The sequence below is a fragment of the Acomys minous genome (genome assembly GCF_964271855.1).
Source record: "Acomys minous genome assembly, chromosome: 2".
Taxonomy (NCBI): Eukaryota; Metazoa; Chordata; class Mammalia; order Rodentia; family Muridae; genus Acomys; species Acomys minous.
Window position 1 is genome coordinate 48,416,800 of NC_140484.1, and position 12,719 is coordinate 48,429,518.

The 12,719-nt window shown below is 46.8% G+C and overlaps 1 protein-coding gene across 2 annotated transcripts in view; it reads left to right on the forward strand.

The window, feature by feature from the left end:
• The first annotated feature begins 6,568 nt into the window (after positions 1–6,568).
• The window catches only part of INCENP (inner centromere protein), a 29,146-nt gene continuing 22,995 nt past the window's right edge, over positions 6,569–12,719 (forward strand). The window contains exons 1-3 of one of the 2 annotated variants that reach the window (XM_084766638.1): positions 6,569–7,383; positions 11,467–11,613; positions 12,007–12,120. In XM_084766638.1, the coding sequence (XP_084622764.1) occupies positions 11,474–11,613; positions 12,007–12,120 (254 nt within the window). In that variant the 5' untranslated portion in view covers positions 6,569–7,383; positions 11,467–11,473. The remainder of the gene's footprint in view (positions 7,384–11,466; positions 11,614–12,006; positions 12,121–12,719) is intronic. The other variant, XM_084766639.1, reaches the window with a different exon arrangement.

A 12,719-nucleotide genomic window follows, 5' to 3' on the forward strand; every position in this document is an offset into this window, starting at 1 on the left:
TTTTTTTTTTGAGACAAAGTTTCTTGGCTGTCCCGGACTCACTTTGTAGACCAGGCTGGTGGTACACTCACTTATGTAATGAAAGAGGTTCACCACATACCACAATACACATGTAGAGGTCTATAGTGACAATTTTGGAATTTTGGTTTCTTTAAAAGAGCACAGAAATATTGTAAGAACACATTCATTTTCACCTGAGTTGTGGGGATACGGAACTGCTTTGGACTGTCCACAGCTGCTGACCATGATTTACCTCGTGCTCTAGCAGGGGGTGGTCTTGTCAGTTTCAGATGATTTCTGTGATTTGTGTGACATTTGGCATTCTGCGAACTTTTCAGAGGATATATAAATGCTAGGGCCCCAAGTAGTGGGGTGAGTAGTTGTTGATCATTCAGGGGGGCTGGCTGCAGTTTGTTAGTTCAAAAAAGAAACAAGAAGAAAGAGATTAGACTCACAGATCTCTCCCTCCCTCACTCCTTCCCTCCCTTCCTCTCACCCTCCCTCATTCCTCCTCTCTCCCTCTCCCTCTCTCTTTCTTTCTCTCCTATCTAGTGATAGAGGGTGAAACTAGGGGAGATAAAGGGTAGGACAAAGAGTGCACAAAGTAGAAAAGGCCAGCTGCAAAGGTCAAAGGGCAGCTTGCAGGAGTCAGTGTCCTTTCACTACTATCTGGGTCCCATTACCATCTCCACCTCCTGGCTCCATTCTCTAGTTCTAGTTTTAGCTTTAATGTTAATCCTTTGATCAACTCTGAGTTAAATCTGGTGCGCCCTCTGAGGAAGGTTCTTAATATCCCTGTTCTCCCTGAGAGCATGTGAGCAGTGCCTCCTCCCCACTCCGAACTCACTTTCTACCTTTGTCCAAAACCCAAACCTTCAGATGAGCACAGGTGTGCTTCCAGACACACAATTCCAGACTGTAATGCCTGTCTTTATGCCGAAATTACTCTTCTGACCTATGTAGTGTCTCAATGAATATTCTGCTTTATTTTGTAGGCTTGCTGCAGCTAAAATTTTAAAATAATTTTTTCATAAACTTTCACCCTGCCCCCACCTAAAACAACAACAACAATAAGAAAGGTACTACTATATTGAACTAAGTGAGCCATTTGGGGGTAGAAACTTGACATTTTCATAGGATTTTTATCCATGAATACAGTATCTGCCTTCCCCACTTGTCTTTGTTAATCTCTCTCAGCAATATTGTTTTTCCCACTGAGTTTTAGACTCCTTTGTCAAGTGTACTCTTAAAACTTTCCAGACACTATTTTTTTTTTTCGAGACAGGGTTTCTCTGTGTAGCCTTGTCTGTCCCAGACTCACTTTGTAGACCAGGCCAGCCTTGAATCACAGCAATCCACCTGCCTCTGCCTCCCACTGTACCACAGTGGTAGCTTCCCTAGTGTGCGCAAAACCCTGGGATTGATCCCTAGCACCACCAAGAAAACAAAGTATCTTCAACAAGCCATGTTGACAAATACCTACGGTCCCAGCACTTGGAGAGGCTTGTGCAGGAAGATCCCCTTTTAGTAGATATATTGAATCCCCCCCATCATTATCTCAAGATTTCCCAGCTGGGGACCAAAGTCCTATGTGTGCTATGCACACTCTACCACTGTGATACACTCCAGCCCCTGATGAGTTGGGTTTTTGTTTTTGGTTTGGTTTGCTTTGCTTTTTCGACACAAGGATTCTCTGTGTAGCCTTGACTGTCCTGGACTCATTTGTAGACCAGGCTGGCCTCGAACTCACATCAATCTACCTGCCTCTGCCTCCCAAGTGCTGGGATAAAAGGCGTGCAGCACCACGCCTGGCCCCCTGATCAGTTTTAAGTCTTAGCCTTTTCTCTTTTTCTCCTATGGCATTGGCTACAAATACATTAGATATTTAGGAAAAATGGCTGCATACTATCCCATTATAAACTAAAATAAAAAAAAATTATTCAGATTACATCTCAATTGTTATCCCTTCACTTCTATCTTCCTTTTTTCCCCTCCCTCCCCTTCCTCTTTCATCCTATCTCTCTCCTCTGGGCCTGTGACAGAAGGAGACTTCCTCCCCACTAAATTTTAAAATGCATTTGAGTGTGGTGGTGCATGCCTTTTATCCCAGCACTCAAGAAGCAGAGACAGGTGGATTGCTGTGAGTTCAAGGCCAGCTTGGTCTACAAAGCAAGTCTAGACAGTCAAGGCTACACAGGGAGACCCTGTCTTGAAAAACAAAACAAAACAACAAACAAACAACAAACAAAACCAACCAACCAAACAAACAAAAAAATGTATTTGTTGGTTATGGGGTTGGACTCATTTCATTCCAGAACCCAGGAGGCTGAAACATAAGATTCTCTAGTTCCAGGGCAGCCTAGGCTAGAGACACTCTTTAAAAAATACATAAAAGGCTGGGCGGTGGTGGCGCATGCCTTTAATCCCAGCACTCGGGAGGCAGAGGCAGGTCGATTGCTGTGAGTTTGAAGCCAGCCTGGTCTATAAAGTGAGTCCAGGATAGTCAAGGCTACACAGAGAAACCCTGTCTTGAAAAACCAAAAAAACCAAAAAAGCCAAAACCAAACTGAACAAACAAAAGACAAAACAAAACAAAAACCCATAAAAATAGAAACCTTACTCCGGGCGGGGAAGCAGGTGGGGTAACTGCAGATCTTCGCCTTTCCGCTGTTCCTCCAAGTCCAATCCCCCAGTCTCATCCCTAACTCTGTAGCAGACCAGCTCTTATCACCCTCCTATCGCATTCCCGGCGGACTAAGCAGATCCTAGTGGAAAATCCTGCTTTCTTTTCTCCTGTGGACCACCTTACCCCACCCCCAGCCCATTTCTAAATGTCAGTTCCCAATAGCTAGAACACATTTTGCCTGGAAACCAGTGGCCGCACCTGCCAGGATTGCAGGCAGCACACAGCCACCACACTCTCTTAAGAACCAGACAGGTCAACAGAAACCAAGGAATAAAAACCCAGGCAACAAAGACAGGGCCAGACGTCAGCACCTAGGATTAGAGTCTTCCCAAATGCAGATGCCTAGATGCCAGCATAAAAACAATTAAATCAGCCAGGACAATATGTCACCACCGGAGTCCAGCAACCCTACCACAGCAGGCCCTGAGCTTTGCAGCACAACTGAAGCACAAGAAAAAGACCTTAAAATAGCCTTTATGGATATGATAGAGAAAACGAGTAAACCCTTTAAAGAATCTGTGAAAACACAAAAACAGTGGGGAAAAAAATGAATAAAACAATTAAAGACCTGAAATTGAAGATAAGACTCAAAAAAGAAAACCCAAACTGGCTGGGCATGGTGGAGCACGCCTTTAATCCCAGCACGCAGGAGGCAGATCGCTGTGAGGTCCAAGCCAGCCTGGTCTATAAAAGAGAGTCCAGGATAGCCAGGGCTGTGCACAGAAACCCTGTCTCAAAAAACCCAATAAATAAATAGGCAGATAAGTAATAAAAAAGAAACCCAAACTGAGGGAAATCTGGAAGTGAAAATGTAGGAACTCAAACAGGAACCTCAGAAGGAAGCCTCACTAATATATACAAGAGGCGGAAGAGGGAATCTCAGGCATTGAAGACAGAAGAAATGGAACCCCAGTCAAAGAAAATGCTAAATCTATAAATAAATAAATAAATAAATAAATAAAATCCTGGCACAAAATATCAAGGAAATCTGGGACACTATGAAAAGACCAAATCTAAGAATGCTAGGAACAGAGGAAGGAGAAGGAGCTGAGGTAGAAGCTATGGTGGTTTGAAGAACAAAGGCCTACATATGCCAGGTGGTGGTGGCGCACGCCTTCAATCCTAGCACTTGGGAGGCAGAGGCAGGTAGATCTCTGTGAGTTCAAGGCCAGCCTAATCTACAAAGGGAGTCCAGGACAACCAGGGCTACACAGAGACATCCTGTCTTGTAAAACCAAAAAACAAACAACCAAACAACCAAACAAAACACCACCACCACCACCACCACAAAATAAAACAAAAAGCAAATAAATAAATAAATAAATACATACATACATACATACAAATAAAAAGGCCTCCATAGGCTCATGGATTTGAGTGCCAGAGAATGGCACTATTTGAAAGGATTAGGAGGCGTGGCCTTGTTGGAGGGCCTGTCTTATGGGAGTGGGGTGGGGTAGAGTGGGCTTTGAAGTTTTAAGGGCACCAACCAGAAGGAGTGGTTCTCTCCTGGCTCCACTTCTCCCACCCCCCACCTCTGGAATCTGACATGTTCACTATAACCCTGACCTCCACTCTGATGATATGATCCTGTGGAAATTCTCCAACCCTTGAAAACTCCCTAATCTTGCAGTTTGTAGACGACACAACAATGGGCCATTCGTGCTAAGAGAATGCCATTTATTGGGAGTAACAGAGCTGCTTACATAGGGAAGAACCAGCACTCCAGCAGTACAGTGGAAAGCCCCCAAGAGGAGGCAAACCAAGGGCCAAATAAAGAGACTCAAAACAAGTAAAATGAAGGCAACCAGTGGAGCACGATGTTTCAACTGCAGACAAAAACAAGTAAAAGTTTCCATTGCAGACAAAAACAAGTAATGTTTCAACTGCAGACAAAAACAAGTAATGTTTCAACTGCAGACAAAAACAAGTAATGGTCAGTACCAGCACAGCCGCAGTTCCCCACAGCAGTTACTGAATTATGTAAATCCCACCTTCTCCTGTGACTGATGCTGTTCTCTCAAAGCCTGCTTTAGGGAGACAGCTCTGTCTGACAGAAAATAAAGCTTGCTTAATTCGACTAAAGAAGTTGGGTAATGGTCTCTACTCTTATTTGGTGAGATTAACAAAACCCTTTGATCTTCAATGGGGTGCTGCCTGCAAGGTATGATGGGGCAATGGTGGGAGTAACCAACCGACATTTCATTTGACTTAAGGCCCACTCCATGAGATTGAACCCTGCTTGGGGGACCAAGAATCTGAGACTAGATAGTCCAGGGACCTAGGGCTAAACCAAACACTACTGTTCTACTAAAGGAACATAGCAATAAAATGATTCTTAATGACACTTTGCTATACTTCTAGACCGGTTCCTTGCTCAGCCATCATCAGAGAAGCTTCCTCCTGCAGCAGATGGGAACAAATACAGAGACTCACAGCCAGACATGATGCAGAGTGACAGACCGTGGAATACTTAGCTCTAACTGGGATATCTCCATCAGGTCCCTCCTTTCGGTGCTATCATTAAGAATGAGATGCCACACAACCAAGATGATATGGAAAGATTTATTTGGGGGGAGAGGCGTTAGGGCCTAAATGGGCCATGAGGGGGAGGGAGGGGGGAGAGAGAGAGAGAGAGAGAGAGAGAGAGAGAGAGAGAGAGAGAGGGAGAGAGGGAAATGGGTCACCCTTAGAGAGTGTGCAATAGAGACAAGGTGGCAGGTTGGCCCTTTTATATCTGGTGCCTCTGGTGCACACCTGGTGGGCGGGGCAGCTGATGTCAGAGGTTGCTAAGCAACCTAGAGGCAGATCAGATTGGCTAGTAGGCTAGCCGACCTGCTTTTGAACTAACACTCAGGGAACCCAGTGGAAGAGGTGACTGGAAAGAGTATAAGAGCCAGAGAAGATGGAGGACACTAATAAAACACAGCCCAGTAAATTGACATGATCAAAATTCTTATGAACTCAAGAGACTGAGGCAGCACGTGCAGGGCTTGCACAGGTCTGCATCGGGTTCTTTGCCTATGTTATGGCTACTAGTATATTCATGGGATTCCTGATTGTGCGAACAAATGGGTCTCTGATTCTTGTGCCTGCTCTTGAGCTCTTTTCTGTTTGTTTATCTAATCCCGATATGATACATTTTGTGTTATCTTAATATATTATATTTTTTTATGTCTTATTTTATTACTATCCCTCAGAAGCCTGTGTGTTTTTCTAATGAGAGACAGAAAGGGAGTGGATCCAGATGAAAGAGGAGGTTGGAACTGGGTGGAGTAGAGGGAAGGGTGTTGGCATATAAGAAGCCTGCCTCTAGGCTGCCTAGCAACCTCTGACACCATCACATGTCCCCAGGTGTGTGCCATACTATAAAAGGGCCGACTTGCCACCTTGTCTCTCTCACTCTTGCACTTTCTTTAAGGGCCCCGTTTTCTCTCTCTCTCTCACTGTCTCTCTATCCTCAGGGCTCACTCAGGTCCCAACTCTTTTTCACTCCTCCTTCTCCTCAAATAAATCTCTCAATATTCCATATCTGTTGCGAGCCATCTCATTTTTTTTTTTTTTTTTTTTGGTTTTTCGAGACAGGGTCTCTCTGTGTAGCCTTGGCTGTCCTGGACTCACTTTGTAGACCAGGCTGGACTCGAACTCACAGTGATCCACCTGCCTCTGCCTCCCGAGTGCTGGGACTAAAGGCGTGCGCCACCACGCCCGGCGCGAGCCATCTCATTTTTAATCACAAAAAGGGGAAACTGTAATCAGGATATATTATTTGAGTGAAAAAAAAAAGATCTATTTTCAATAAAAGAAAAAAACAGTTTAAAAAGAATTAAAACCCTTCTTCTTCCGTTCATGGAAATTTATAGTTTTCCCACCTCTTGGCTACTGAGAATGACTCTGTAAAGAAGGTGGACGTATAAATATCTTGGAGACGGACGTGTATTATTTTACAGGTGTTGGTGACCACCCTCAACTCAAGACTTCGTAGATGCATGCGGGCCGAAAATTCTCCGTGGTATGTGGCTGACCAATCGAGAGGATAATAGCAAATACTTCCGGGTGACCATCGTAGCTTTAAGGAAACACTCTGGAGCTACATACCTGACTGTTATATGAGGGAAAACTCTGTGAGATTTGCAATGTGGTTTTTTTTCCCCCCCTTTCTCAAAAATAGCAGAGGCCACAAAAGCTGTCATTTCGGACGCAGAAACTTTCTGGACTTGTGTCTAGCAAAGAGGCAGGCCCGAAGATGAGTCTGCGTTCTCCTACATCAAACTTGCCTTTGCAGTGCACGGTGGGATACGTAGTTCCGAGCGTCTCTCGCTCCCCAGGCAGAGCCACCACTTCCTGATTTCGTAGTGTCGCGGCTTCCGGAAGTAGAGGCTTGTAAAAAGCCTTACGTTCTTTACCCCGCCTCCTAGCCTCCCTGATTGACAGTACCAACAGCCAACAGATAACCGGACTCGTGCGTCCTGTTACATGATTGGTGTGGAGTTTTGTAACCGGCCAGACAAACAGAGGAATTGGCTGAGCCACAGTTTTGAAAATCAAAGATTTGCCCGCGCTCACCGCCCGGTTGGTCCGCGGCTGCGGCGATCCCTGAGGACCCCACGGACTGCGCGTCCAGCTCGGCGGGGAGCTTCATCTGCGGAAGCCGCGGACTAGAATCGCAGTAGTTGGTGCGGACGCGGCGCCACCGGGTGAGTGAGTGTGGGCTGCCGGCCGGCGTGGCGTGGTCGCGGTGTTCGGTATCTGGTCCGGCTGCTTCTCCGCCTAGGCCGGGTCCGGGGCGTCACCTTCTTCCCTCGTTGCCTGTGGATGTGGAGATCGCATCCGGTGGTGCTGTGCTTGGAGATGACCTCCACGCCCCTGTACCTGAGCCTTGGGGTCTGAGAAGGGCCGGTCCCCTCCCCCACGCAGGGCCTAATACCTTGTATAGAGCCTGGGCTGCTCTGTAGGCCTGGAGTTGAGTCTGCGTACGGTAACGGTTGCTCAATTTCTCGCATCCTAGCTTGAGCAGCTTTTTAAAACTGGCCCAGGTCCGGGGGGCCGATCCTGCCATTTATTTTGTCATCCCCGCAAGCGTACTCTCTTGTCAGCGGCGCTGCTCCATCCAGGGTCAGGATTGTGTGGTTCTGAGCGTGTAGCTATTGTCCCCGAGGCCTCTGGCAAGAGGTTAAGAGCATTTTAAATCCAGGCTCCGCCCTCAGATATACTGGGTGGCTTTGACCTAGATAGACTTCTTCCTCCCCCTTCCTCGCTCCCCCCACCCACCCCCGGGGATTTCTCTGTGTGGCCTTGGCTGACATGGAGCTCACTCTGTAGACCAGGCTGGCCTCGATCTCAGAGATCCACCTGCCTCTGGCGCCCGAGTGCTGGGATTAAAGGCCTGCGCCACTACCGCCCGGCTTTTGACCTAGACTTCTTGTCACCTTGTTTGTACATGGGTGTCTTGGAGTATGTGGCCAGAAAGAAATGAGAGGCGTGGGGTAGGACTCTGAATGGAAGAGCGATTGCTTTTCGTGCTTGGAGGTGTGTGTGGGAGAGGTGCTTAGGGCACTTCCCACACCCTCAGCGGAGATGGCCGTGGAGGCGCTAGTCTCGTGAATGGCTCGGAAGAAGTGTTTATGGAGAGGAAGTGATCTCTCTTCTCTGCTGGGATTTGGGCGCTCTGGCTCTTTCGTGGGCTGAAGGTGAAGCTATCCAAGAGTCTGATTCTAGTTACACTCTTTTCCTGAGGGTCGCCTCTTGTAATTTCCAGTGAAGGCTTGCTTTAGAAAGCACGTTTCCCCACGGGAGAAGTGTGGTTTTGGACTTAAGAAGCAGTCAGTCAGTTGGCAGTGTGAACAGATGTTCTGTGACATTTCCCACTTGTTGCTCTCTGTAGCCCCTCTGCAAATCCTTGGTGTCTTTTTGTTTGTTTGTTTGTTTTCTGACTGGGTTTCTCTGGGTAGTCTTGGCTGTCCTGGACTTGCTTTGTAGATGGGCCTGGAATCAAACTCACAGAGATCTGCCTGCCTCCGCCTCCTTGAGTGCTGGGATGACAGGTGTGTATCACTGCTCCTGGCTAATCCTTGGTGTTTTTGAACAGTTTTTCCTTGTTGGTCTTTGGGTTGCTTTCTGGTGCAGAGGATGGGGAGCCTCAGTGGAAAGGCAGTGCCCGTGGTTGGCTGGCTGCTCAGTTAGTGCTCTTTCTGAGAGCCTCAGGGCTCCTAGCCTTTTGTTTTTGCCCCAGTTAGTGCCACCTTTAGCAGTTAGGTCAGGGCCTTTGGGTGTGTATTGGCCTGTCCTAACCTGTGCCTAGTGAATGTCTCACTAAGTGTCCCTCTGTGTGATGGTGAGCCAACCTTTAGGATTAGTTGATGGATGGATGGATGAGTTCATTCCACAAGTGCCAGACATCTAGAGGCTACAGTTTTTTGTTGATGAGCAAGGCTAAGGGCTTACCCTCAGGGAGCAACGGTTAATGGGTAGAGACCAGCAGTAAGCACATAGAAACAGTCACTCATGTGCTGTGCACGTAACTGGAGTCTGTGAGATCTGGCCTTGCATTAGATCCTCCCTAAGGAGCTGAGAGCTAAATGAGAAGCCAACAATACCAGAGACAGAGTAGTTCCTAGCGGGCAAAGGGGCTGTTTGCTCTACCAATCAGACTAAAGTTCCAGAAGGATGAGGGGATCAGTAATTTAGCCCTTCCTCCTTTGAGACCTTTCTTTGAGAGGCTGAAGTATATGTGCATGGTTCTTGCTTTTGAAAGTGTGAGTGAGACTGGTGACTCACTGTCCCTACATAAGGTGGAATCTGATGTATTACTGCTTGCAGCCAACACCCACTCTTTGGTTCTTTCACGTGTGCTTATTGAGGCCCTGTTATGACAGTAACAATACTCCACTTGGTATAGGACTTTTGTTTTGATTTTATAACCAGGTCATAAGGCAGATATCTAAACTCCCAGTTTTTTTTTTTTTTTTAAAGAAAGTAAGAAAATTGGCATTGCATTGTCTTTTGCCTGGTTTATAGACAAGTTTTCCTGAAAGCAACATGTTGCTCATTTTCCCATGACCCTCTCTCCCTCATCCTTTTTATAGGGCATTTTAGCTCCAAGGAGGGGTTTTTGGAGTCTCTGGAGGGCATATTTCTGGACCCTCATATATCTTAAGCATGCATATTTTCATCTACTTATTTTATTTTATTTTATTTTTTTAATTAAAGACAGGGTCTCTGAGCTGGGTGCAGTGGCCCATGCCTTTAATTCCAGCACTCGGGAGGCAGAGGTAGGCGGATCACTGGAGTTCAAGGCAGCTTGGTTTACAAAGCCAGTCAAGGACAGCCAAAGCTACACAGAGAAATAAAAACAAAAACAAACAAACAAACAAGACAGAGTTTCATGTAGTACAGGTTGGTCTCTAACTTGCTATGTAGCTAAGCATGGCCATGAAACAATCCTCCTGAAATCCTCAAATGTTGAGATTATAGCATGCACCACTGTGCTCAGCTCTACTGTCCATTTGCTTAGTTATTTGTATGTATCTATGAGTACATGCTGTGTGCAAAACTTTATCTGGGGACATGCAACACACATGTCTAGTCACCGCAGATAGGGAACCACAGCAGTCCAAAGTATGGATACCACGAAAGTCCAGCTTGGTGAACCAGTAAGTTTTATTGGGGTTACTTATAGGACTATGGGTGAGTGGTTACTTATAGGAACAGAAATGACTCAAAGATAGCTGCATCACCAAGGCCCACCCAAGCATTGGTAATAGCTCCCAAAAATTGGGAAACCTGCAGCACACTGCACAGCCTGCAGCCCGTTCAACAGGTTAGGTAGTGTCCTTTCCAAGTGACTTAGGCTGCTTTCTGCTTCTTGCAGATCAGCTTGTCTGAGACTCTTCTTCACCACTGGGCTCCTTTGAGAGTCTTCTTTGCAGCTCAGTTCTGCTCGGCTGAGTGCGACTCTGCTTTTATTGCTTACTCTGGCAGGGAAGGGCCTAGTAAATTTGTTCAGTTTCAGGGACTTCCTGAAGCTATTTTGAGTTGTTGACCTTCCTGTTTAAGGTTCTTCCCTGCAGATGGAATGAGTCAATCAGGGAGGAATGCGTTATACAACAGGGCAGTGTGGCATGGGTTGCATAGAGGCCAGAGGGCAACTTGTACGAGTCTCTTCTCTCTTTCTACCATGTGGGTCCCAAAAGACTGAACTCAGGTCATCAGATATGGTGACAAGTTCCTAAATCTGCGGAGTTGTCCTGTTAACCCTCCACTTCCATTTTAAAGAGGAAGTTGGACTTGGTGTCTTGATGATCTGTTTCTGGGGTCAACACAGGATGGCCATGTCTTAGTCCCCGTCCATGAAAAGTGGGAGGAGAGCCCGCCAAAAAAAAGTAAACAGATCTGTATTTGGGAAAAGAGAGAGCATACGTTGCTTGGTGTTTCTCCTTGATCCAGGAAGGTAGTGCATGGTCATATTAAGTCCCTGAAAGGCCATTTATAAGTTTCTGTCAGACTTGGTCAGGAAGTGTGGGCCTATAAGGACAGTCATACTCTGTCCTTGTCCTGGTGGTAAGGGAGTGTCAAGACAGTGGGGCTACTCTAACATTTCCTCTTGTGAGGTGAGGCCATTGGGTTGGTGTTGGGAGTTCTGCATTGGCAAGTGGCTCTGTACTGGGAGAAGCACAGGTTGTTGTGCTGTGTGATTTTGGGTCTGGCAGACTTTCCCTAGAAAAGGTTCTGGTCCCTAGCCCAGAGTTCTTAAGCTTTTTGTCCCTACCTTTGCCTGACAGTGCCACCATGGGGACCACAGCCCCAGGGCCTATTCACCTGCTGGATATATGTGACCAGAAACTTCTCGACTTTTTCTGTAATGTGAACAATAAGGACTTGGTTTGGCTCACGGAGATTGTGGAGGAGGCTGAGCGCATGTTCATCAGGTAAAGGCAGGGGCATGCTGGGGTTGTGAGGGAGCTGGGGTGGGTATCCTGATAGTTCAGACAAATAGCCTGTCAGGGTTCCTTCCTATGTGCCTTGTGTCATGGGGCCACGTTAGTGCAATGGCAGAGGAAGAGGCCATGGAGCCCTTTTCCTGGTTCACTGTAAGCAGTGTCTCTGAATGTGTGGCCAGTGATGACTTTTCTTAGCGCTTGCTTCCCTGCCATATGTCCAGGAGAAAGCTCTGAGTGTCCAGCTGGTGACTTCAAATAGCTTTGGAGCACTTTCCTGGTGATGGTCTCTCTAGCTTGACTTGTCATTGCCAAAAATGGGGTGGAATGTAGCAGCAGTTCCCAGGAAACCTCAATCAAGTTTACTGTCCTTGTACTTAACAGAGAATTCAACAATGAGCCAGAGCTGATGCCCAAAACTCCTTCTCAGAAGAACCGTCGGAGGAAAAGACGGGTGTCTAGCATTCAAGATGAAAACAGAGATCCCATGAGGAAAAGGTAGGAAAGGCGTGGGAGGCTGCTCTGGAGATGCTATCTGGAGACTTTGTGTCTTGGGAGTTTGCTCCTGAGTGTGCTAAGAGGAGCAGCAGCTGGAAGGCGGTAGTGGCTGGTACTCCACGCCGAAACTGACAGTTGATCTCAAGTGCCATGGGTAAATTGAAGTGTTAACCCAGTTCAGAGTACAGGTGCGATTTGCTTTGCATTGGTGGTGAAGGTGGATAACGGGGTTGACTCTGGGCTTTGGAGGAGGGGAGAGGCACCGGAGGTGTGCCCAGGTTGCTGGTTCCCAACTCCTTGTTGTTGGGTTTGTTATAATTCCCTGTAGGAGTGGTGGTGACTGCTGTGCTCAGGTAAAGATGCTGGCCATTGTAATCAGGCAGCCCTGGTACATATGTCATCCACAGTTCTATGCCTCAGCACCTGTATGTCCTTGGAATGAATTTCTGTTTTCTCATCTTCCAAAGGGGAATTGTAAAATGCAGTGGGTTTTTTTTTTCTATGTCTACTCTTGCTCTAATAATGACACAGAGACCTTTATACTTAGTAAAACCTTCAGGCTCTGTAGCTGGGCAGATGCTCAGCTATTCTAACACTGG